The following is a 26,856-nucleotide window of genomic DNA, read 5'->3' on the forward strand; positions in this document are numbered from 1 at the left end:
CGAGGATGATCAGGAGACTGGAGCACCTCCTGTATGAAGACAGGCTGAGAAAGTTGGGGTTGTTCAGCCTGGAGAAGAAAAGGCTGCGTGGAGACCTCATAGCAGCCTTCCAGTATCTGAAGGGGGCCTATAGGGATGCTGGAGAGGGACTCTTCATTAGGGACTGTAGTGACAGGACAAGGGTTAAAACTTAAACAGGGGAAGTTTAGGTTGGATATAAGAAGGAAATTCTTTCGCGTTAGGGTGCTGAGGCACTGGAATGGGTTGCCCAGGGAGGTTGTGAATGCTCCATCCCTGGCAGTGTTCAAGGCCAGGTTGGACGAGGCCTTGGGTGATATGATTTAGCATAAGGTGTCCCTGCCTATGGCAGGGGGGTTGGAACTAGATGATCTTAAGGTCCTTTCCAACCCTGATGATTCTATGATTCTATGTTCCTTCTTATTACCTAATACTTTGTTCAGAGCATCAGAATTTGCCTGGACAACTTTCTCATTAAAGACAATACACCTTTAGTGACCACAAGTGGTCAGAAACTTTGTTTCAGCCTTTCCTCTGACACCATCTTCTTCAGCAACCTCCCTCTCCTGCTGTCATGTTGAGTTGTACCTTCTTATATGGAAAGCAGAAAGCCATGCAGCTTGTTTGACTGCTAGATGACTTCCCAGTTATCCAAGAACTAACACGGCTTGATCTCTTGCTGCTTATGATCTAAAGCTTACTACCCAATGTGGTTTTGCTTCACCACTCCAGAAGGCTCAGTCTGACCCAACTTTCTCTTTCAGAGAATGAGGCCATTTGTTTTTCCTTCAGTTCAACAACATCTACAGTTTATGGCCAAATTTTATGCTTTCCCCTTTTCAGGGCACTCAATGTGTAGCAAATGCTAGAGATTCATTTCCATGCATTTCTCCTGGATTATCAGTGTCTTGACAAACTGTAGTGTGCTCAAGCACTAAAATTAATGCAAAGCAGAATAGCAGCATCAACAGCACTCTTGCTCAAAAGAGGAGGGAACAACAGAGCACACAATTGCTCAAAAGAGGACGGAAATGTTGCAAAGGAACAAATAAACCACTTACTGTGCTGTTACGTATGATAGGAAATATGAACTAATTTAAAAGCATCATAATGGAGTTTCTCTTTCATATTTAAGCTGGGCCAGGTGCTCTGAAGCTTTAGTTTCTTAAAATTCAAAATAGCCTTCCATCAATTAGCACCACTTTGGTTCCAGAAGGCTTCTTACAAATGGCCTAGCAGATTGCTATGTGTGTTTTGGTATTTGAAATGGTTTGTTTTTTCATAGCTAAATTAAGCTATAAACACCATTTAAACTTTTAGTGTGTATACACACAAAATATAACCTTGGTGCAAATCCAAGAGCCTTTTTTTCAGAAGCAAAACTAAAGATGTAAATGCCCACAAGAGAAGAACTTTCTAAGCCTAATAAATGACTAATAAATGCTTTACTTTATTAGACTTAATTTGGTCATGGGAGGCCACTTAGGACAAGGAAAACAAAAGGCATAGGATGGTTACTGCCAGCTCTATTTTTCCACAGGAGTGCCATGTTTGGGGAAAATGCTTAAATACAGTGTGACTTCAACTGTGAAAAATGGCTTCTTAGAAAAGTGATGTTGCCATGCAAGGAGCAGCTAAACATACATCTGCCCACTCTGTCTTCTCACACTACAGTGTCTGGAATTGACACTGCAACAGATGAGTTACCAACCTAAGAAGATTTCTTGTTTCATCCAGCAATATGTATCTGAAAAGTCAAACCATCATACAGAAGGAATTCTGGTTAGTCAACTTTGTGCAAAACCTTCAGCTGCTGTGATGCAAATGCCAGCAGGAATGGAAAAATCTAGCTTTTTCCTCTGGCTCTTCCAGTTATCAACTACCATGGGTACTGTGTGCAAATCGGTTGTTTGATGGTGTGAGTAAGCCCATATGAACAGGATATTGCAGTCATAAGGAAAAAGTTAGCAAGTTAAGTATTGAATAGAAAATGAAGGTTTTGTAAAAAATATGAGTATTTCAGGAAGTGCCAGTCTGAAGTGGTTTCTTCTCCCCTTGGAGCAATCTAGAAGCATTGTGCTGGGCAATTTTTACATTAATCCATCAGCCTATCTTGTGCTTCTGGTCTCTGCTATGTATATTCTTCCTTACCAGTTATTCCAAGCTGCATTGACTCCTCTGAGTGCATCATTTTCACTCAAAGGACTCAGACCTTTGAACATGTGCGATCTGATTAGCAAGTGTGCTTGATAGATGGAAAGTAGAGATACGACATTGGCAACTCACACTGAAACCAAACAAGCCAAAGTGTTGTGGCTTGTTTTTTGAACCAGCTCAATCTGTTAATGTGTAAACACTTCAGCTTGGCTGAATATTGGAATGAAATGTTTTGACACAACCAATTCAAAATGTTTGATGCCTTCCAGTTAGTTAACTTCAATATTGTGAAATATATCCTTCCCAAACTCCAACGATCCACAGCTGGGATAAATGCCAGTATTTGTTGTGCTCTGCTGTAAGGCAAAGCAGCCAGCTGCCATGGTACACCTGAGAATGCTCTTCAGAAATTTTTACTTTTGCTAATGGAAAGTGTTTGTCAAGCCAGAGTTTGTGGTTTAGCATCATCTTCTCAAACAAACAAGAAAATGCACAACAAAACACAACCACCTCTCTCTCAAACCTGCCAATGATGGGCAAACCCTGTTGGGTTTTTTTCCACCTGGGACCCTGGGAATTTTATTTTTGCCTTTTATAGAGATCCTAGATCATGCATCTTCCCTGGGCATGCACTTCGTAGTGTGAAGCCTGAAGCGTCTCCACCTTAGGGTTGTTCATGGCTGCATGGTACCATTCTCCCCTGAACTGGGTCACCCCAAAGTTGTTTCATAGATTCTCTGCCACTGCTGCTATTAACCTTGCAGAGCCCCTGCTTCTAGCCTGAGCTAGAGTACTGCCAGACCTAGTCAAGATATGGCAGCCACTTGGAGAAATGCATCATATCAGACCCAGACTTGTTCATACCAGCTCTAAGTGCATAAGCCAAAGTAGTACAGTCTGGTGTCTCCACCTCCCCTTCAAATATAGGCCTTATTTCTGAGGATCTTTCTAGATATCTGATAAAAAAAAAATCTTCTGCTTCAACAATGCACACATAGTGAAGCTAAAACACTTCTACTAACCCAAGTTAAATCCACTGAGTTAACTAGCAAGAACAGCTGATATCCAAACATTTGTTGGTTTTTCCCATCTGTCCTTAAGGTCTGTAAGCCTTAAGAATGGTCCTTCACTGTCTTCTCCTTAAATGCACAGGTTTGCTTCCCTGCAGGGAAGATCATTCAGAGCAGACAGCTTCTGAATAAGCAGAAAAGCCTTCCATGAAGGCCACCTATATATGGCAAGGAAGAGGTTTGCCAGGCACAGGACAGTGATATCCTGTGATATCACAAATATGACAGTGATATAAGCGATGCGATATCCCTCTTCAACCAAGCAGCTCACTTGTTTCATCTCACTTATCCACAGGTGGCGTGACCATCCAGAGTACCCCTTCAGCGATGAATACTGAAAACAAGGTGCATCTGGGCAGTTTCCAAACTTGGTGCCACTGGGCATTGCTGAAAGGGACCCAGCGTTTGGTGCTTTGACTTCATTGGAGACTGTTAAAATCAGCATTAAAAACATGACATTTACTTTCTCCTGTCTTGTCAGTCTCTTATTGCTACTGAAGAGCGTATCTATTTAACCTATTGAATCTCTGGTTTTGGCTTAGGAGATTGAAGCTTCAAAAACTGTCAGCTGATAAAATTGAAGATTTCTCTTGAAAAACAGACTTACTAGCTCAAACCAAGTCATTTTCACTCAATGGCACATTCTTTGCTGAATTTGAAACAAGAAGTTCTGCTTCAGTAGATGTAAAGCAGTACCATTTTGTTTCACAGCTCAAGTGAAAGTTAGGAGCAGGGAACTAATTGGATGATATAACAATATACATAAAATTATATCCACTGCTTCATGCAGTGAAGCCTGTTTCACTCTGACCAGAGAATTCTTCAGCTGCATACATGGGCTGCATTTTGCAGCTACACACCAGATGGATTCACATGCAACTAGTTCAAGCTGTAATGCATTATAAGCATGTTCATATCTCCTCCATCTCAGCTGATGACCTCAGTGAAACACAGGAGAGTGTATGACTATTTCATTTATATTTGAGCTGTTATAGGAGGATGATATTGCATAGCATTCCTTAAGCAACCTGGTGCCATCCTGGAGTTAACACTAAGAGAGCTTCATCTCATGAAGTTAAAAAGCCCTTAAACTTCTTTCCTGCTCCACAAACTGATAGTCACCAAAAAAAAAATTCAGTTCACTTCTAAATTCATAGAATCATAGAATATCAGGTTGAAAACCACCTCAAGGAGCATCTGGTCCAATCTTTCTAGACAAGGCATGACCTAGAGTGAGCCAGTACCCTGTCTGGCCAAATCTTACAGGTGTTAAATTAAATTGCGAGTTAAGATTCTTGAAGTCTCTTGTATGAACTCCTGACCAAGACAATAATGAATTTGGAAAATAAGTGCTAAAGGAGGAGGAAATCATATTTTGTTAAATACCACTTTCTACTGTACTTTGAGACTGCAGAACACTAGTAGGCCCAAGAAAGGATAAGAATTGGACAGAAGCATCCAGGTTAGAACCTGGACATTTCCTTCAATCTGTGCTTAGCCCTCTGAAACATGGGCACAGAAGCATTAAGCACCAGGGTAAGAAAGACTAATTCCTTCAAAATTAATTTCTTCTTCAGACCACTTGTTCACTCAACAAGTTTTGCAGCCTATAGGTGCGTCAGCCTATACCCACATCTGCAGAAGGCTTCTTTCCCTCCCTCCTGTGCCCAAACACTTCAGTTTCCTGCCAGGGAGATGCTAGAAGTACTGGAGAAGAAACTAAACCATACACAGATTACTTCATGCATTAAAACATACATACTGTCACGGGTGGAAAATGGGTCATACACGAGCTTTAGTCTATAGCATTTGCTTCTATTCATTACTATTGCTATTTATTATCCCTGGAGTGACCGCAATGAAAAAATGCCACAGTACACAGTTCATGGAGGCACTTTTGTTAGGTCAGGATGTGCTCCTCAGAGCTGAGGCAAAAGGTATAGGGGTGACCATTTCACAGGAGGAATAGACAATGCTCCAAATGGTCTAGCACAAACACACCCATGGACAAGCTCAGTGGGCACCACTAGACAAGACAGGCCCCTTCCAACAGGGGTGGCCTTCACACAGCATTTATAAATGCATTTATAAATGCATTTATAAAACTATGCCAACAAAGGAGCTTTCTGCTTGCTGAAGGTTACTCAAGGGCAGTTCCCATTTTATTCTATTACCCACTTGGACCAGAGGGGGAAATAAAAACGGGGAGGTATAACTGAGGAGGAAGACAACACATTATAAATCTGCTGTGTAGCCCCAAGGACCATCTCAAGGTCAGGTGGAGCTTTGCTCCCAGGGGTGGTCAGAACCACTATCACAGCCCTGCTTTGCCCCTCTGCAAACAGCTGAAGTCCTGGCCAAAAGCCTGAACAAAATCCAAGTCTAAACTCAAATGCCATAGAAAAGGACACTTACCACCATACCCAGTGTGTTATTCCAGTTGCTTCACAAGTATAAGCCTTAAATAGAGCAATCAGGGCTCAACTGCTTAACGGTAGCACTGTATAAATTTCTGCACTGTAACTTGACCAGGTGCAAGTCTGGCCGTGGCCAACGTTCAAGCTGGGGTTGGCAAAGCTCTTGTTTTCTACACTGCAAATGTCAACTAACGCTCAGCTTAAATGCTCACACCAGCCCCTTCACAGCTATGAGCTCTTTCCAGACATTCCCCCCCTCCTCCCTGAGGTTAGGCAGCACCTGAGGCTCTCAGTCTTCAAACCATACTGAGTTAACAGGCAGGATGGATTGCAAGTTCCTCCAGCCCAAGTCATGCCAGCAAATTCCTCCCTGCTCCGTGCTAATAGAATCCTCCTTTGAATTGCCTCATTTAAATCTGATGGAAAAAAAAAAAAAAAGATTCAGCCTCTTCCCAGGGGCAAATGCTCCCATGCTCCTTTCCATCGGTTATGAAACTGCTACTGACGTCTAGCCTAGTTTTTCCCTCTGCTTCGCTCAGTTTCAGACCGTTGCTTTCCATTGTTCTCCATCTTGCCCAACAAAGAAAAGGTTTAGAGGAGAGAAAATAAGAAGGCCTGCTGATGGGGACTTGGGAAAAACATTCCCCCACCAACTGCACAAAGAGACACAAAACCCCCAAACCTCAGCCCCACATAAAATCTGCTTACAACTCACAAATTTCAGAGGCCTATTGAATTCACTGCCTGGTGCAAAACATGTTGCTTGGAAGCACCCCATACAGCCCTGCTCCAACTGGAAGGGTCAGGAATGGACAAAGGGGGCTCCAGCACCTCCTGCTCCAATAGCAGTTGCACATGATAAGAACAGACACAAACCTGTACTGGGAAAGCTTACTCACTTTTACAGTAAGTAACCTGAGCAGCTTGTTGCTCTTCCTGTAGCCGCAAAGTGAAGTGAAGCCCAGACCAAAGAAGCTTGCTTCAACAATGCGCAAGTGACTTTATGGCAAAGAGAACAAGCGATGCGGTGTTTTAGATTCTTTTTGCATCCCAAGAGCTGCTCTGGTCTGGCCAGCAGAAACTCAGGTGATGTGCTCGCATCCACAGCAGCAAAACTGTTGCCACAGCTCTACATTAGACCATGGGCTTATCTGGCTGTTGGAGGAAGAGACATTCCCTGTTGTTACACAAGCTCAGGGCAGAGGGCAAAGCTTTAGGGCTGCAGCAGCTGAGCCCTTCCTTCAGCAAGTACATGCATGCTCACTCACACTTCATAAGTGAAGCAACAAGGAAACACTGTCATGCAGTTACTGTACAACACGCTGACCTTCATCCTGCACTATATGGTTAACTGAATGTTCCCCCATGGGGAGGCAGAGCTTCATCTTTCCCTAAACTAAATATCTGGAATGCGACTGTTTCAGAAGAGACAGGTAGCCAGTTTTCCCTGATGCTGTGCAGGTCCCCACAAGAGGAACAGGGAAAACCATTAGAGGCCAAGTGGGATAGGCCCTGTGTCCATTATACAGCCTTAAAGCATGCCCTTTGGATTTATATTGCATATTTTTATAGCACAAAGCTATCAAGAGGTTTTACAAGTGTTATCATGTGTCTTGTGGAGGAAAGAGTGAGTAGCCATACCAAGCCACCAGCCAGAATTAGGACATTGTTTTGGGTATGCAGAACTGGACACAGGGGAAAGGAAGGAAGTACCTTCCATAGTTCTCATCCCTTGCCTGCCACGAAGGCCTACATGCCACAGAGCTGGGTGCTCTGCACTAAAAACAGGATCTCTCTTCTCCTGGGAAAGGACAGAAAGCAAGTTTTGCAAACAGTAGGAGAGTCTCAGAGGCCACAAAAGACAAAGCTTTTGGTTACATACAGCATGTATATCCTCACCTGATGAGGCTTCCTCCCTTCATTCCTTCCTTGAATCTAACAAGCCCAAAAGCTGCTCACCTCCAGCCTGGCAGCATATTTAACCATTACCATATCCTCAGGACCTGCAAAGGAATTCAACAGCAGAAAGGACATTTTCCTTGACTAATTAAGATTGCCTCGTAATCAGAATGGGAACTGATCCTTCAGTCTAGTGTGTGAGTCACAAGTGAGCAGAGAGGACAAACTCTGATCCCACACATACAGTAAATCTGATTTGTAGAATTAAGATGAGATACCACCCTCCTCACTGTAAGTAACATCAAAGTCCCCTTATTATAGCTACCAAATTGAAACACTGAAATAAAACACTTTGGTATTTGCAAGTCAATTCCCTTATTTTCTGGGGGAAAGGAGGGAGGAAACTGCTCTTTTCTAGACTTATTTTGCCTTGCTCTCAAGAGGACACAATTCATGCACCCAGAAGAAAACACTGAGGTGGAGAAGAAAGTCTGTAAGACAGTGACACATTAGAATGAAGTTCAACATGCTTATTTCACTTATGACCTAAACTGCAAACACATTTGCCTTTGAGGGTGGGATAATCAGCACACAGCTGGGTATTAGTACAATTTTCATACTAATTTATCCTCAGCAGTGCCATATTTCAGCTGTTCCCAACATCCCACTACCCTGGAGCAAAAACCCTAGCCTATAATAATGGGCTCTGAGAGTCCGAAAAACAAAAAAGTTAAATTTAATTTTTCAATGCCAGACGGACTCCTCGGGGAACCCTAACTCAACATGCATGAGCAATACTCACAACAGGACAACACATTGCAAATAAAATGCAAAGCAGAACCAAATGGAAAAAGAGGAGGGAGAGAAGGAGCTGAAAAAAAAGACGACGCACATGTGTGCGTAAACGCATACACATGCACACAGAGAGGCACCACTTGATGAAGCTTCTCAGTTTTTGCTCTGTAGACGACAAAGGCTCCTGGATGGAGGCCTCAGATCAGCCCAAGGTCATTGAACATTGATTTAGGATTTCTACTTATTTTTTATAGACATGGCATTTGGAGAACACCACCAATCATTAATTCCTTCGGCAACCTACACCTCTCCATGCCTAAGACCACAAAGTCACTTGGCTCATGCCCCTATGTTTACAGAATTGGTCTGCTGGGTATGCAAGGGTTTGAGGCAATAAAAGTGCTCTCAGAGAGCCCAATTGGAGGGAGGGGGATATTATAACTCCCTTCTCTCAGCAGTTAGATCATTGAGAAGTGATGCAGTGAGTCAGGTTCAAATCTTTATGGGGGTTTGAACCTACATGTTTCACCTTATCCAGTTACTGAGCTGTATAGCTTTCTGGAGAGGATCTGGCTCCATCCACCCCACTGAACTTTTCAACTGTGAATGAAAAATACATCAGAGGGAAAGGGGGAAGGACTCGGTAGCTGAGAAACCAATGCGCTTTCTTTGGAAGGCATGTGCAGTCCAGCCCTCACTCAGGTCCCTGCTGCCTGGAAAACATGCCCACAGAACAAGGATCAAAACTTCCCCCTTGTACTATGGCTCATTCCTATGCTCTGTGAACTGCTCTCTCTGCTGTTTCTTTCAGACACAACACCAGCTGCATTATCAAAGAGAATTCTTTGTATTGGAAAGGATGATATAAATATCCCTTCCATCACAGTATCAGTAAACGTGAATTTCACTGCATTTCTAGGATTTATGACCACAGTGAGAGCAAACCCTACAGCATCATTTAACAGAACACCCCAGTAGGCTGCAGAGATACTATACATCCAACTGAATTAAGACACCAATTTGCATCTTCCTCTCATCCACTTTCTCCAGAACTCCAGAGACATTAGTGACCGACCCTCTGTCATTGTTTTTGCTTTCTGCAAACCTTATTCTTTTGCACCTCTTGACAGTTAAACACCTCCATCCAGGTTCTCTGCTCTCTCCCAAGTTCCATTTTGCCACATACCTGAACAAATAATTCAATCAAACTGCTGAGTGAGGGTTCTGCCTCACATGCTGTCACTCCCTACAAAGATCACTTGGACATTTGTTCCTATTCTCCTGGTTTCCTCCCACCTACTGAGGAAAGAGGCCTTGACAGAGCCCACCTCCAGGAAAAAGTCACTCACCTAAGCTATTTCCCAGCTCTGGTAAAATTCAACATTGAATTTTGTTCATGTGGAACATGAACAAGTGTGGATACACTGTGCTAGACCATGAAAACTGCAAAACAAAACTAAGAGAGAGGAAGCACAAGGGAGCAACACTTCACCCTTCAGTAAATCCAACCCTGCAAAGGATTGTAAACTTTGTGTGGAATGAAGGCCTGATGTGCCCCACAAAATACAGCCCCTGGCAGAATTAAAACTGGAAAAAGGTAAAAATGGTGGCAGGGAAGCAGAGGAAGTGAGCTGACGGTTTATGGAGACTGGCCTTTTTAGAGTAGAACAGAGAGAAGCAATATTCTCCTATTGCAAACCACATAACAAAGGAGATACATTATTCTCTACATTTACAGCCTGTATCACAGTACAGGAATGAGGAAATACTCAAAGAAATCAAAGAAGAGAAGACTATTGGTGAAGATATGAGGTTTTAACTATACAGGGCCACTCTCTAGAATTCACGATACAGCCATTAAAAGGCTAAACAAGGACACTGGGGTTTGACCCTAACAGCTTATATAATAGCCAGTGTGTGTAATACCTTTGTATCAGATACTGCCTAGCTATCTGGACAGGAACGTGACGGGAAGAGGAGAACTTTCCCACCTTGCCTTGCATGCTGCACACAGGATTATATGACCAAAGACTTAAAAGGGATTTACCTAGTGCCAGGGTCACGCTCTGCTCAGGGCTTAAAACTTCCAGGTTGCATGCAATAATAGCACCTTTTCTTAAAAAGTAACTTCAGCACTCCAAGAGGAAGGCGAGAAGACAGGGATATACGGTGCTTTTCAGCCAGGAGGATGAAAGTATTTACAATTGCTGGCTCACACAGGCGTGTGTGTGCACAGGCTGGGAATCCTACTCTCTGCGGAGTCCTGACACACGTTTCCACAGGGAGGTGCTGTAATGAGGCACATTAGCTTCCACAGGCACCCAGAGAACCTCATATGGCTGCTACAGCCATACATAGAGCACTTCATTGGCACCGAGGAATGACAGGCTGCGAGCAGCACAACAGCCTAAGCCCAACACTTGCACCACAGACACAGCCTCCCAGGGAGTACCATTGGGATCTAACAAATAAAATACTTAAGTCATTCACATTAGCTTGGCACTAGGGTGATATTAACCACTGTTTAAGTAGTTAGTCTGCAGTAGATTTTTAACACACACTTTGCTTTGTAGCCTGACACTTTCTGTTCACAGAAAGGTTCTTCATAAACAAGCCTGAAGCAAAACCAAGAAGAATTTTTCTCCTTACACTCACCCAGTCTTCTGCTCACATCCTCATAAATCACTGCAGCATCCCACTGTGCACATCCATCCTCTGATCATGGAGGAAGCAGGGTACTGCCTCCCCAGTAAATGCTCAGCAGCCCAAGTTGCCAGAGCAGACTTACTTCACCTGACACTTTCTTCCTTTATCTTTCCACCCTATCCTGCTTCTTTAAAGGCGAATGTCTTACCTGAGAGAAGAAAAACATGAGTAAAACCAGCAGTCCCTACCTCAGCAATTTGAACAGGAAAAGAAACTGGCAACCCCAACTCTAACATCTGAGAGATTCAGAACCTATGGTGAGTTTATGTGCTGCTGAACTCACAGGTGTGGTTAATCTCAATTACTCCACCTTGAGAGGAGAAGAGGTAGGAAAAAAGCCCCTGAGCAAGTCTGTGCGCTGTAATTCTGGTTGGCTGGGGTTAAGGCTGTGAGGTAAACCCAGGAAAATAACAGTCTGCGTATGGCTTTTAACTTATTTTTTTTCTTTCCCTACTATTTCTGGGTCATCAGCCTGCAGATCTGCCTTAGTCATCCAGCTGGGGTGTTCACAGAAGAATAAATAAATGAATCACACTCTTTGCAGGCATCGCTGTGAAATAACTCCCTCCCCCTTGACTTTCCTGTGTTTCCCAAGTCAAAGAAGCCAAAGCCTAGAGCAGCCACACTGAGTGCGCATTGGACATGGACTGTCTCCCTGGGCAGAAGACTGCACAGCTCTGCTGCTGCCTGCATACCAGGCAGCTCAAGGTCTGCACCAGCCCCACTGCCTCATAAGGGTCTTGGATGTGTCCCTACAGCACCAGGAGGCAGTGGAGGAACATATGCCTTGGAGGATAGCACAGTATAGGCACACCTCATGTACATCCCTTGCCTCCGGCTCTGGGATGTCTTTGTATTTGCAGTTTCCACACAGCCTGAAAATCAAAGCAGACAGATTAGAAAAAGAAAGAAAAAAAAAGCTTGAGATAAATAACATTTAACACTCCAAATTCCTCCTGTATGTGGGTCCAGGGGGCTGGAATACATGTTTTACACTGGGCAATTCAGCTGGGCAATTCAGGTACAATTTTGGGAATCATCCTACCCATATGGGAAAGCAGTAGATGGAATAGTATCTGCTAAAATATGTCTTGATTTGCAGGGTGAGGGCCTTGGATGTCGCAGTGCCAACCACTGTAGCACTGACTTTTGGCCCCACAGTGTCTGTGATTCTAAGGTTGCATCTGGGGCTCTGGTGGGCAGCAGGACCCCAGAGACCCTCAAGGGGCATGGGTGTCAGAAGACAGTTCAGAGAAGAGATGTAAGCCTCAGTCTACTTCCAGAGTGAATTAAAGACTAATGCTGTGGTTGTAGGAAGGCTCCCAATTCCAATTTAACTCTCTCCTGGAGAAAAACATGAAGGTTTTCCTTCTGAAAATCCAGAGGATAAGTATTTGGGCTTTCAGAAACTCAATGAGAAGAACGAAAAGAATTCCCACTACCCTTTGACCAACTCACTTCTCCAGTCAATAAGCAGAGCATTAAGCAAGCCCATAGAAGACCTTGGTTTTCATTCCTTTTTGACCCTAAAATACTTGCTCCCCTTGACTGTTTTGAAGGAAGCATCCTAGTGCAAGTTTTCAGGAGGTCTGCTGAACCTGTGTTTCTGCAGCTCTTTTAGGTTATGTAGCGAGTTTAGACAAATCACAAAGATCTCTGCTGGAGAGCTCTTGTAGTCTTCTGAGCAATTGAGTTCAGTGCTTCAGTCCATTGCAAGGGTTAAGGTCTGCTTGTCTTTAACTGCCTACTGTTTATAACAGGAAATTGGAAGAGCACTCCCAGGATCCTAAAAGCTATCACTCTTACCTATTTGTAACTACTATAATGTATTAAGAGGGGACTTCCCACCCGTCTTGGGAACTCTATACTTTGGACTAATTTCCCGGAGTACGTTCCTTGTGGGATGAGGCCCCACTCTAAGCTGCCCCTTGTTGAAAGCTCTCAACAGAGAGTTATGCAAAAGAGATTTATGTGCAAAGTGACCTCATTTCTATTTCTTTCTTTCACTGCTTTTGTTTTTCTCTTTCGTTTTGCTGCTATTTTTTTCTGCACCTGAAGTGATCATCATTAAAAATTCGTATTTTGCTAGCTACTGAGTGTGATGTCTGGTGTGAACCTTCCATGGATAAATTAGTTCAGATCATTTCTCTGAACGAGCTCTGAGACAAGACAGTTCTCAGGACATTCCCACAGTTGTTTTCTGCATTTCCAGTAATTCACAGATAAAATTATTTGGCCTTCAGTATTTCAGTAGAACTTTGCACTTCCAAACAAGGTGTAGAGGCTGTTGTTATGTTGTTACAGCTCCACAGAAGAATTTTTTCTTCAAATGGAAAACTGCTCCTCTGGAAATATTTCAGCTTTGGTAATACAGGTGTAATAAACCTATAAAATTTTATTTCCTTACATGTGTGCTCATACTTAGATTTAACATTCTGTTTATCACTTTATTTACCCGTATTTCTGTTTGTGTTGCCTTTTAATATAAGGAAGCATTGTATTAGCACAGTGTAGACAGCAGTGCAGTTAACTGAACACCTTGATGTACTATATTTGTTACCCATCAAGCAGAGTCCTGGAGTTTTAATTAACAGTATAATTCTAGCAAGTTTAAAAAAAAAACAACAAAAACAGAACTGAAGGTCCATGAATCCTTATGTATAACAAACATGCCTAATAACCTAAAGTAAGCAGTCATCTGTTCAAGTGATTAAATGGAACAAAAGACAGCTAACCATAACACATCCAGTCTTATTTACTAGCTGCCCTTCCTGTTCCCAGCTACACGCACAAATGTGACTTTACAACAGTGATTCATTTTATCAGTGGCAGAAGAGCAAAACACTGTAATGCTCCTTCAAGGCTCTCAGGGTTGCAGCTGATGTCAGTGCCCTGCCTGCACTGACCTCCACAGCTGCGTGGATGTCTGTGTCCTCTTGAAGCTTCTTCCATGTCTTTGGCAGTCACCGAGGCCCATGCATTGACCTTATGCCCATCAGCAAGCAGAGACTCGTGGATCAGATACCACAGAGAATTTCCACCTTTTAGAGACTTGCTAATCAATGCAAGCTTTTGGAGACTCTGTGTATAGATAGTGGGATAGGTTTGAGCATGGGTGGGACAGACGCGCTGCCAGAAATGGGTAAGGTGGTCCCCAGGCTAGTTTGGGGTGGTTAGAAAGATGAGGTGTGAAGTCATGATTCAGCTAAACTCTTTGAAAGCTGTAGTTTCAGGAGATTCCCAGGATCCCTGTAACTTCTGAAGGTGTCTTGTGTTGTGGATGAGATCTTAGACAGGTGATGTTGCAGCTGCTCATTTTTCCTCAGTTAGAGGTTGAGACTGCTTTGTACAACAGTCAGGGAATGCTGTTTCAGAGGAAATGGTTGAAAATAGTTTCAGAAGTGATTTCTATAGATAAATCATGGTAGGAGAGGAAGAAATAGGTAACAAATGTTTTGTATTCTACAGAAAAAAATATGGAAAAGAGTCTGGACAGGACCAGAGAAGGCCATGCAACCCCAGGATGAAGTAACCATACCATTTTGATTGATATTATTGAAGACTTTCCTGAATGAGATCCTCACTCCCCAGCAATCCACAGCAGGGCTGACTTGTCCTTATTGTTACAAAATATTTTAGTCAAATCCAACCCAAATCTTCTGTTGCTGCTTTTCACAACCTCTGCCTCTTGTTTTGCCCAATAAGAGACCCAGTCCTTCTGGTGAGAGTGCCCTCCACTCTCTCCTGTTCCTATCAAATGACAGACAGTTGCAGAGCTGGGTGTTTAACCACAGAATTCCAGGTTGCCTTTACAGGGCCTTGGGAAGCTTTTTGAGCTGCTTGGAGTGCATGTTCTACCAAGACTTTTGAACTAAACATCTACAGCTTGATAGCAAAGGTGCATCTCAATGACTTGCCTATCTCCTTACAGCACTGTGTTTTGGGGCTGAAAGGCTCGAGTTTGACACCATTTCCATTTCATGTCATCTGAGCACTTGAGAAAGCTATGTTCCCAAAGCATACAAACTGCCACATCAGATTAGATCAGGCCATCTAGCAAAAATAATAAGAGAACAACTATGGGAAAATCTGTCCATTGGAGAAATTTCATTCTAAATACCCAGCAGGTAGTGGGCTGACTCATACCTTGAAATGGTGAGGGAGTTATACTGAGAGGTGTTTGATGAATATACGGGGGAAAATAGATTGTTTTGGATTCAGAATAAATAAATAAATAAGTTTTCCAGCAAAAGGAAAAAAATTTAATATGAATGAGTTGTCAGCCTTCTGCAAATTAAAAGGAAAGCACATTCCTTAAGGGAAAATTGTTTCAAAATAAACAAAAAAAAAAATTTGTTTAGAAAATCTAAACCATTGTAACTTTCCCCAGCTTGTACTGTTTGCTTTAGCTTAAGCCAGTCTGGATTTGTAGAGCACACGATCCATCACCTACCTAGGCTGTCCATCCTTTCTCTCCCGTCCTTTCTTTCCTGGTTTGTTGAGTCCATCTGCATTTGGTTTCCAAGGGTCCTGCTTCTTCATGCAGCTGGCACTCTGGACATGGTTTGTGGAGGACGTCCTAGAGAGAAGGACTCCAAAGACATTGGACAAAATGTAGATAGAGCCTTTACCCCAGCTCAGGAACTTCGCAATGCATCCTACATTCACTGCCAGCAGCTGCAACCCACCCTAGGTAAGCCTCTTACAGACCAAAGATAAACAGTTGTCTTAGATCATTTACCTTGTTCTTCACAGACTGACCATCATGTTAGTTAAATTCAATGTGTGCGGTGTGCTCCTCTTTTCTGACCAAGTCCTTTAGTCCTGCAATAAGGTCGGTGTTCACTTGTATGCCTCAGACATTTTTACAGAGGCCAGGAGACTTTGAATGTCTGGGTGATTCTCACTGGTTTTGGTGGTTCCTCACTACAGCAAAATGGATTCATCTCCCACTCTTGAATGCATTTACCCCCACAGCATTCATCTGGGTCACTTTATGGGCTTGGAGCCAAACCCCAGAGAGAATAAAGACTGGAACAACCTGGGCAGACACCTAGGTCCCCATGTTTCTGCCAGGCTTCTGCAGCTCTCACTGTCATGACCACAGCTAAACATTCACATGAGATCCATACCACCCTGAAGTCCTCCTCACACAGTACAGCAGCCTGAGGTTGCTGTGGGACTAGAGCAACAGTCATCACTGCTTGTTACAGAGGAGGACATGATGGAGAGGGCAAGAAAAAAGATGGACTTTTTGTTTTGGTGACAATCTCTGACTGGAAGTATTAACTGAGAAACTCCTGCTCTGATGCACACTTCCATCTGTTTTCTTTTATTTGTCATTATTTACTTGAAGCACAGAGTTGTAGATGGGCAGTGAGTTTTCAGCTCTGACTCGTAGCTGGCATAGCAACAAAACATACACACTTCTATCTCCATGCGGTGGGTGGAGGACCTAACACTACTGCTGGGTTGCCTCATCTGTCCTATTTTAACACCTTGATTTTCACCACAGCTAGCTTTGCTCTGTGTAAATATTGAAATTTTCCATGTTGGAAAGCTGCTTCTGTGTGGTTATTGTTGTTATTTAACAACATTAATATCCAAGGAACATTATAACACTTATTCCATGAGGAAAACTACGCTTTGTAGTAGAACATCAAGTCTGGCAGAGCAGCAGTTTTCATGGCAAAGTTGCATCTTTTGCTAATCCCTGGAAAACCTGCCCAATTTGGTCAGTTTGTAAGTCTTTGCAAAATTACACTTCACAAATGTGCTGTTGAAATGCCTTTAGACTTCTTGGCAGCTGAGTTCCCATATGGTTTCTCTGTGTCACTTAGGCATTTGAACTGCCAGTCCTTGGGGCTGCAGCTCAAGCAGTCGTCACCACCCTCACGCTGGCCTTCCCTTGCTAGCTTTTTCAAGAAGCCACTTTCGTACTCATGACAATTTCTTCAATCTTCTGATTTTTGTGCATATGTAATCAAGTACAGACAGGCTATCTCACAGCAACAGTCTGAATTGATTTTAAATGGTTAGAGGACCTTGGCAGTAGATGCTGGAGTGTTTATACTGCATCTATTTCTTGTAATGCACCTTTGCCAGAGCCATAATTCAATTTATGCATGGAGATCAACCTTTTAATACGTTCCAGGAATCATTATTGTCATCATTTTATGTTTCAGTGTGTGTATTCAAATAAAGCATGTTGCAATTGGATTGAAAAGGTTGAATCCTGCTTTGAAAAGTCTCATTTAAAGTTAATGGGGTTTGGTATTTTCAGAATAAAAGTAATTTTAAAAGTTATGATGTAGAAATCTCACAAATACATTTTTGCAAAAGATGAAAACATATTCCTCCACATTCTTACAGAATTTAGCCTAATAAAATGTGATTTCATTTAGTAGCTTTCAACGATACAGGCACATATATATACATATACGTATGTGTATATACATAAATAAAATATATAAGAAAACATTAAATAACCACCCCAACACCAAAAATTTCTGTAATAACTACTTTCTTCACGGTCAAGGAGTGCCGCTAAACTCAAACTCATTGTCTGTGGTAAGATTTGTCAGCACTGCTATGAACCATAGAAACATATTATCAGGTGTCTTCTATAGATGCATTTGCTTATTCATTTTTTAATCATAGCTGAAAATTGGCCTCTCAGTTGGCCATGAAATGAACATGCACTTTCACATGACAGTAATCTGTCTGAGGTCGCAGACACTTCCCAGACCCCGCAAGCCTAGGATATGGAAGGAATGTATTTCAGGTCCTCTTTGCACAGCAGTCATCCACCAAGCCAGTGTAAATCTTGTAGCTTCTGTCTGTATACACATGTCAAACTTTTTCAGAAGTGAGCTCACATCTGGAGTGAGCATTAGTGAAAATTAAGCCTTGATTGTATCTGCTATCAGGTTCTCAGAAGATGATATGATATGATTCTGTAAGATACTGCTGGAAAGCACTAAGGCTGCCATGTTACACCTCCTGTCTTGCTCACCTGCCACCTTTGCAGCCTGTAGACACTCACATCTATAGACTTTGAGGCTTGGGATTCTTCTGCTGTTTCTGACCCCCATTGGGCTGATACTCCCCATCCTTTCTGCCCTCCAGTGTGGTCCATGGCTCTTTAACTCATGCACATTGGCAAAGGAAGTGTTAAAGCACAACTTCACATTTGTACCACACACAAAAACAGTAGCGCAGAGAGACTGGATGACTTGGCCAAATACCATCCAACATGCTGCAATGAAGCAGTGACATGATTCTGCTGTAGACTTGTACAGGGAGGCTCCTGCACACACCTCTTTGACTGAGCACAGCAGAGACCTCACCTTCCTATGGGATTGTGGAAGTGCTACCACAGCTTACTGGTAACTTACTGGAGCTATATAATAGACACACCTATTTTTCCACTGCTGTGGATAACTGTGTAAGACTTCAGATGACAGTGGACCAGTTGATGCATGTAGGCAAAGTCTTCTAAGAATTATCCATAGTTTAGTTCACACAGACATATCTCACTATGCTTCTTGTCTAGTTACACCAGTTTATAATGTTCCTCATGTCAGCCTTAATATGACTATTCTACTTAGTATCAGTGGTGAGGGAGAGACATTTGGAGTAGAACTTGCCTATAACGTCTCTGAGTGCAGTAAATAAGAACAATTGAGTTCATTTTATTTTCCACTAATCAACACTCAGTAACAGACTGTGTTATTCTGAATCCAGCTGAGCAATAAATGAAGTTTTATTCCAATGGATTCTGAGTTTTTCTTGATCAGCCTGACTTTCAAGCTCTTCAAGAACATAAGTTTCAACTGGAGGATATTTTTTCCACCAAAAAAAGGGAATCAGAGTAACTTTTCGAATTACTTCAAGAACAGCTACTATTAAGGATTTTTGCTTTGGAGTGGGAAATAGCTTGCGGTTTTGTACAGCAGACATTTTTTGTGGCACACGGTCAGCACCACGTCCTCTTCTAAGAGACCGGCTGATTTTAGTCCTTGGCATTCCCAGGGCAGTGACAGCCCCTGGATGAAGAGTGGCTGCAGCTACCCTCCAGTCCCCCTGCTGTTCCAGCGCGCCTCTAAGAATGAATCCTCACATACTTGTTTTTTAGAGAACAGCGACAGGCTTGTTTCACAACAGCTTTTGCTATATTTTGCTTATGTTTCTTTCATTCCCTTCAAGGAAGAAAACACATGAATTGAGCCTTTGTTCAGAGTGGCAGTCTGCATGGCTTAACTCTCCCTGCCCCAGAGACACGCTCCATCGCAGCCTTCCTGACACAACACCCATCACGGATGGGGCACATCTTGTCACCCATGTAGTCATGAAAAACATAGAATCTCACCTTTATGTGACAACATATGGCTTTGATGTTTTCCAGTCTCAAAATCATGCTTCAGCAAATCTAAATGTTAAAATTTAGGGTGCCTGTGTCCTGCTCGGGACTGAAAATCATTAAATGTGGTATATATTACTGGTGGTTTGCTTACGCCTTATTGCTTAGAGTATTGTAATGGTGCTGGCTGCTGGCAAACAGCTGCTGTTATTGTCAGCAGTAACACTGTCACAGCAATGTGAAAGAACTTCAGTGTTTCAGGTACAGAAGCTTCAGCTTTTCCACCTGAAATATTTAGAACTGAGTTTTGTCCAAACCAACACTGCTCAGCTATTTCGACAGGAGAACTGGACCAAGAAAACATTGACATATATCTAATGACTTAATTGCTGCTTTGAATGTTGTTAAACACCAGCGAAAGAATGATACATGTACAAGCATCCTCATCCATTTAATCCCTGAGTCACTGCATGTCACTGTTAATGGATACCAGCCCGCCCAGGTTCATGGCAATGTACAACACGGTGTAGCTCCATCTTAAATTATTGGTACAACTTAGAAAGAAAAGAAACACACTAGAAATAACAAATTCATGCTTAAGAAAATGCACTGATGAACCACAGAAAGAAAGAAACCAGAACACTATCTATGAACACTGACATCAGAAACTTTGCAGCAGACTGTTCCCAAAAGACATTGCCACAGAGATACATTAGACATTAGTTTGTCCATTGGATACTGACACTGTTATTTTTTAAAATTATTGAAACAGTTGATTGATAGAAAATGCTTTTAATTTGTAATTATAAAAATAAACTTACAAGAATTCTATTTTTTAAAATACCATGCTGTTAATCCATGTGTTCTTCAGTCTTCCATTATTTTGCTCCAAATGGGATGGAATCTACAATAAACTTGTTATTCAGGCTTTCACACTGTGTCAAGAACTGAAGCAATCAAATACTGAACCCTGCACCTCAGTCACTAGTGATTTTTAACCCTAATCCACCTCGTTGTTTATGTTCCCTACTTTGAGCCACGGACAATACCAAGCCTAACACCAGCTGGGGTTAACAAGGTTTCCTGGAGCACAACCCAGAGCTGGCATGCTCTGCTGCTGCTGGGTGAATGATGGAGTGGGTGACACCAGCTGACTCTGAGGAGTCAAACATCTCACCCATGTGGACCAGCCTGATCATGGCTGAGGATGGAGAGCCCTTGGCCGCACTGAAGGTCCCCTAGCAGTTGCCACACTCTTGTGAGGGCTTACACTTCAACAACGAATTACATGAGTAGGGGGAAATCCTGAAATGCAGACGATCCGCCAGCCTAATTGACAGCCTGTCAAAGGATTTCTGTGGGTTCAAGTTCGAAGCTGAGCTGCAGTATCAGGACACCCTGCAGAAAGTTAGTGTATATGAAATGAGTAAAATGAGGAATGCAGCTGTTGACAGCCAGACACTGACACAATCTGTTTAAAAATAAAACAACTCCAAAAACATACCAGCGACCTCAGTGCCTAAACAGAATCGGATGCAAAACGTTATAAAGTGCTAATTTAGTGAACTGCCTGCATGCATGGTGGTGTTGTGCAAGACAAATCAGTTTAGAAATGTACAGCTTGTGATGAAATATTTGCCTGTTCCAAGCCATAAGAATACAGAACATTGAGTTTTCTGCTCTGAGGGCGTGGGGACGTTTGGCGGGGCTGAGGTCCCGCTGGTCAGAGGGCACCCTGTGCTCCAGCAGGCACCACCTTCTGATAAAATTGCCTTTCCTCCTGCGTGGGAGGACAGAACCTGGGAAGCTGAATTAATGACCCAAACCATGCAGGTCTTCCACAGTGCCAGACATCAAGCTTGCACTATTCTGTGGTACTGCCAGCGACAGTGACAATGACAATGCCAACGCTTACCACCGAATGGGAGGCATGTGTTGGATTTCTAAAGCCTGCTGAGGAAGAGCAGCATGTGTACACACGTGTGCCTGTATGCACTGGACTCTGACTTCGAAAGGAAGCTGTTTATGTGGGAGAGCTGAATCTCCAGCCTCTTTTTCTTTTTTTTTTCACTTTTTGCATAAGAGCTCCCTGGCACTTTGCCTGATTCCAGGCAGGGCTATTTTGCAATTATTGTTGTCGGGTTTGTCTTATTCTTCTTTCTCTGTGAGACACACTACAGCAAGGACAGCCCCTTGGTGTACTTGTCTCTCCTTCCAGGGTGCAAACTGATGGCTGCAGAGAGGCAGCAGGGGGACTTGCACAGAAGGAAGGACTGTGGGGGATGTTTTCTGCCTGCTGATACGTGTACCAGGAGCATGGACCATACAGTAATATGTGGAAACAACCACCCCTCCTCAGCTATTCAATTACAATAGCTCTTGAGCCCAAAGAGCTGCTCCCCTGCAGGCAGTGAGAACAGCACTGTGGTCCAGCAGAAAGCACGTGAGGCATGTTTCTAGGAAGGGGATCTGGGGAAGGGCTAATCTACAACTGTCTCTTGCAGCTAGAGGGCTTCCTTTTACATGCGCCTAAAGCAAGGCAGAGGGTTGGTTGATAGTGGTTTGGCCTTTCTTATTTTCCACAATACAGTCTGGCCCAGATATCTCCCCTAATGTGGACACTGCATTCACTGTCCCCAGCAGGCAGGAGACTCAAGGTACATCTGTCACACAGCTTCACACCCTCTATGGGTGAGCAGCCTTGGTTTCACCTGGATAGCCTTGCTTACACCACTGACTGCAAGCAGAACCCTGCTGCTACAACCAGACTGCTGTGGATAGGGATTCCTGCATGCCTGTGAAAGAGAGGAATGGATTGGGATCAGCCTCTGACTGGTAAAATTAGCTGATGTGGCTTTTGTGAGAACTGTTCCATCATTAGAAAAACAAACTTAGTCTCCCACCATCCTCTGGGAAAGATGAAGGAGCAGAGGCAGGTCCCTGGGTAGAAAATACACCTTTGACAATCCCAAGCTGTAAGCAGAAACTTTCTGTTTCCAGAACCAGGCTAAGAAAATGTCACAGTCCCCTTACTCATGCTATTCATTCACCCCGTCTAGGTTTTAATGGAACTAAGCTACCCTCTGTGCTTTGTTTTATCCCCTTATCTCAAGATATATCCCAAGTTCTCGTGTACACTAAGGTTCATTCACACAGAAATGTAAAATCCTAAAACTGTATCAGTAAATGCACTTTTTGTTAACGAAACCGCAAATTGAAAATGCTGAGATTTCATGTGGTTGAAAGAAAGGTTTGCATTACGATGTGTTCACATGCACATATATGGTGTGAACATCTATATGCAAGTTCGTTTAAACCTGCTAGAGAAGGCGACTGCCTACCACTGGACACAAAATTTTGGATTAGTCTAGTAAAACTGTCACCTTTAATGGTCAGGAAATTGAGAAATTAAAGCCATGGTGAATGGGATGGAGGGAGGGAAGGAGATAAGAAATTGTTTGATTTTAGAGATCAGAGAGGAGCTAAAAGAAAAGAAATCGCGCTGAACTAAGATGTTAAAATCCAAGCCATGCCCCTGGAAGACAGACCAGGTTCACTGCAGATTAGACTTTGTGAAACACAATCTCTTGTTTATTTTTAAGAGACATCACAACTGATAACACCAGCTGCTACTAAAGTGTATCTGGTATGGCCATCAAGCACAAAGAACTGCGTTTTCAATACCATTTTGAGATACCAGCTCTCTGATGGACCACTGTCACTGTTGCTAAGCAGCTTAAACAATGGTAAGTAAAGTGGCCAGAGTACCATTTCAATAGCACAGAAAAGAATTCAGTGCTATCCACTTTTGGGAGCCTTGCCACATTAAGAAACACCAAGCAAACATAGCTATTAGCTCAATAAATGTACAGTGAACTGGGAATCCTTAATTCATTCAGTAAGGGGCCACTCACTCATTTGTTTGCCAGCAAACATTAGTAAATAAGATCCAGCTGAGTGTGACCTAAGCCACAGGACTTGTTCTCACCCAACTTTGCAAAATTAGAGCAATTAACTAGGCAAAGAACATACATCCTCCTAAAAGCGATTGAGTATTTTAAAATACTATTAAAACAGATATATATATTTAAAAGACCTGCTCAGCTGGAGAAAAGACATTGTGTTCTTCCCATATTTTGAGCACACACACCCCCTTCTGCTATTATTAGGTCTCAGTTTGTCGCAGGAGCAGAAAACCAGATGGTAATCCCCACTCTCAATAAATGGGAGTCTTTCTGTGTGCTGTCATCTGCTCGCTCAGCCTATGCATTGTGAACTCAAGGCCCAATGTGGGGGAATAGAAACAACTGTATTGACAGATAGAATTGCTGCTATTTAAGGACAAATGTTTGTGTATGTCATTTTATTAAGGTCTGCATGTTATTAAACACTTGATTACAAGAAGGGGAGAAAAAGACATTAAAAAAATTCTTATGATTTATTTCTTCAGATAAAAGGTATTTTTTCCTGTCAGGGTTAAAGAATTTCACATGCTTATGTATGCTACTCTGAAACTGAAGTAGTTTCAGAATTTATTAAAGTAAAATTGTTTAGAATGAATTCACAGTTAATTTAATGAATGACAATATTTTTGCAATATGTTCAAATGCCATTTGAAAAAAAAAATAGTATGTGTTTAAATATCCTTCCCTTTCCTTCTGACAATAGCCATGATGTAGTAAAAGTTGTGTAAAGAAGACACATTTGTAACCTATATAAGAAAGAATCAAAGTACAGAGGAAATTCACACTAAGGACAGAGAGGCTTACGGGGACTAACGGGAGAAGAAGGAAAGTTAAATGTATGTACCAAAGAAAAGTAAGTATGATTGGATTCCAGGTATACCAAAGGGATTTGTATAGAGACCCTTCACTCGTTCCTGATTGATGGTCAATCAAACCCCAGCCTCTGTTCCAGGGAATATTCAGGGATTTTTGAACAACGAACTGCTCTGAATAACAGTAGGTGAGGGGTGCACTTCAAAGAACAATATTGCTTTGGTGTATTTGATATTTCAGAGGAGTCTGGTGTATTTGACTGAGATTTATTTATCAGAGTCTGAGAATTAACATTTAGAGTGCCTTGCTTTGCTCATCTTAGGCTCTTGTGTTTATAGTCACTGCACTTCCTGAGAAAAAGGTGGTGTTTTGTGCTCATATTACAGTGCGTCTACTTGAGAAACAGTCACTTGAAGACACAGCAAATTTGTATAAACCAGCCAAAATGACATATTCATGAATGTGCCTTACCTCAGTTGTCAGAGTCCGGCCCACGTTCAGGTAGTTGCAGTCAAGTAGGAAACCTTGAAGAGGACCAGGTGTAAATACCAAGTATCAAGGCACAATGCAAATAAATGCTTCTAGTTGATTCAAGAAAACTTTCTCTCCTCCTTCTCCCCAGGCTTTAGAAAAGTTGATTTTTAGTTTCCTGAAAACTGGGGAGGGTTCTTGAAAATCTAAAATTTGTTGCTGCAAATTTCAATTTTTCAGATCCAGCCTTTACCTTCAAAGAACCTTCCACACTGGTAGTATCAGTGATGGCCATCTCAACACTTACACTTTAATACTGGAAAGAGAGAAGCTGAGTAATGCACACAAGATATCACATCTAATTGGTCAGGTGGCATCCTGACAAAGGCTTTGACCTTTAGCAATTCCACCTGAGTCAGTTTTCTGTAACAAACTCAACATTTGAGTCATCTTTCTAACCTGCTGGCTACTTTGGTAGGACAGAGGGTTGAGGGGCTTTAGTGTTGCTCCTTTCTGTGTAATGTTCATGACTTTGAATTATGTTGTAATGTAAAGTACAAAACTCAATTGGCTTAATTTCACCTCCAAGAGTTAACTCCCTGCAAGAGAAAAAGATGGACTGCAGCTGCAATTTGGTTTTAAGCAACTGAGTATTTGATAATGTGATGGTCTGTGGACTTGGAAAGATTCTTCCCACGGCCAGAAGTAGGCTGAAAACATTGGGGATTGTAGCTTAAGCCATCACCAGCAGTACTTGAGGCAACAGGGGTAATCTGAACTGACTGGAAGGCAGTGGGTACCCACAGCTCTGGGTGAGCACTGACTTCTGTTCTGAGGCCAAAGACAAGACATAAATGGCAACAAACAAACGGCTGAACTGTAATCAAGCTTTCTACTGTCAAAGAAACAGTTTTAAAGCCAGAATCAGTGCTCAATATTCAGCTGCAAAGCAGTCCTCCCTTCATTTTTCAGGCCATCAAGTGCCTGCAGACAGACAGACTGGCATCCCACCTGTGGGAGCTGTGCTGCTCTGCAGGAAGTAATGCTACCCTGCAAGGCCAGGGAAGGAGTATGGTCAAGATCATCCTGTGAGTCACTCACTGATTAGGGAAAAAGGCCTCGATCACATTTCCTGCAGTGGGCATTCTGCAACCCCAAGGAATGTTGTCTGCCTTAGTATAGCTTGGCTTTCTGAATGAGTATCTGACCAGAGCTGCAGCCCTAACCTTACCCTCAGGCTCAGATCCTCCTCCAGTTTCTGACTCAAATCCCTAATGGACTCTTGGTTTCATCCTTCCTTAAATATTCCTGTCCTGCCGTTCCATAGGACATTTGTGAGTTACCCTCACTGAGATCTGATCCTTTTCCAGTGAAAAGCTACCATCCTGTCCTCCACACTGATGTAGCAACCAGCTCTTAACACACCACTCGACAGCATTTCCTTCAAATACTTTTCACTTACAGAGAAAATCCTCCTACTCCACCAGAATAAGCTGATTTCTAAGGAAAAATATATTACAGCTACTATTTGTTCTGTGACTGTGTTAGAAGCCTCACTGGGGAAAGTTTTGTGCCAGAAAGAAACCCCATTCCAAGAAACAGCCGCATCCTGAGAGTTAATACAGAAACAGGAAAGCTTCGTCAAAGCAGAGACAGAGCACACACTGACATAAGAGAGAACATGACTGCCAGCAGCCCTTCTGAACCATCTTCTGATTCAGCACTAGCAATTGCTCCCTGCTGCCAGAACACCCCACCATTACCAATACTAAACTGGAGCATTTTCTATGAACCTTATCTAGACCTGCAGGAACTGAAGGCCATTATTTCCCATGAGAGTTATAAATGACATGCAATGAAAATAGCTACATTTATCACACTTATCTCCCTATGTATAGGGACACAGTGAGTTCATTTGTGGGGTGGGTAAATGAGTAATCAGTTTAAGCCAAATGAGGATTTCTGGGTGCCTGAAGAATAGCTTATCTACTTGGCAGACACCAAATCCTCTTCCAGTAAATACACTGCAGCCAGTTGTGCCATGCATGACTAGTAGGTATTCCCCAATACCTGTCAAAGTCCACCTCCATTTCCTCCTGCACTTCAATGGACACAAGTCACTTTTTCCCTTTATCACACAATAATTGAAACAAAATATGAAAGTAAATGTGTAATAGTGCTCT

At 42.6% G+C, this 26,856-nt stretch overlaps 2 protein-coding genes across 2 annotated transcripts in view; both read left to right on the forward strand.

The window, feature by feature from the left end:
* Positions 1–3,710, forward strand: part of AKR1D1 (aldo-keto reductase family 1 member D1) — a 35,718-nt gene extending 32,008 nt beyond the window's left edge. The window contains exon 9 of the mRNA XM_062616426.1: positions 3,541–3,710. Within this exon, the coding sequence (XP_062472410.1) occupies positions 3,541–3,583 (43 nt within the window). The 3' untranslated portion in view covers positions 3,584–3,710. The remainder of the gene's footprint in view (positions 1–3,540) is intronic.
* The window catches only part of RAB19 (RAB19, member RAS oncogene family), a 327,487-nt gene that overhangs the window by 101,087 nt on the left and 199,544 nt on the right, over positions 1–26,856 (forward strand). The window lies entirely within an intron of this gene.

The sequence above is a fragment of the Pezoporus occidentalis genome, unplaced genomic scaffold (assembly GCF_034315485.1).
Source record: "Pezoporus occidentalis ecotype Australia unplaced genomic scaffold, CSIRO_AGI_Poc_V1 ctg19, whole genome shotgun sequence".
Classification (NCBI taxonomy): domain Eukaryota; kingdom Metazoa; phylum Chordata; class Aves; order Psittaciformes; family Psittacidae; genus Pezoporus; species Pezoporus occidentalis.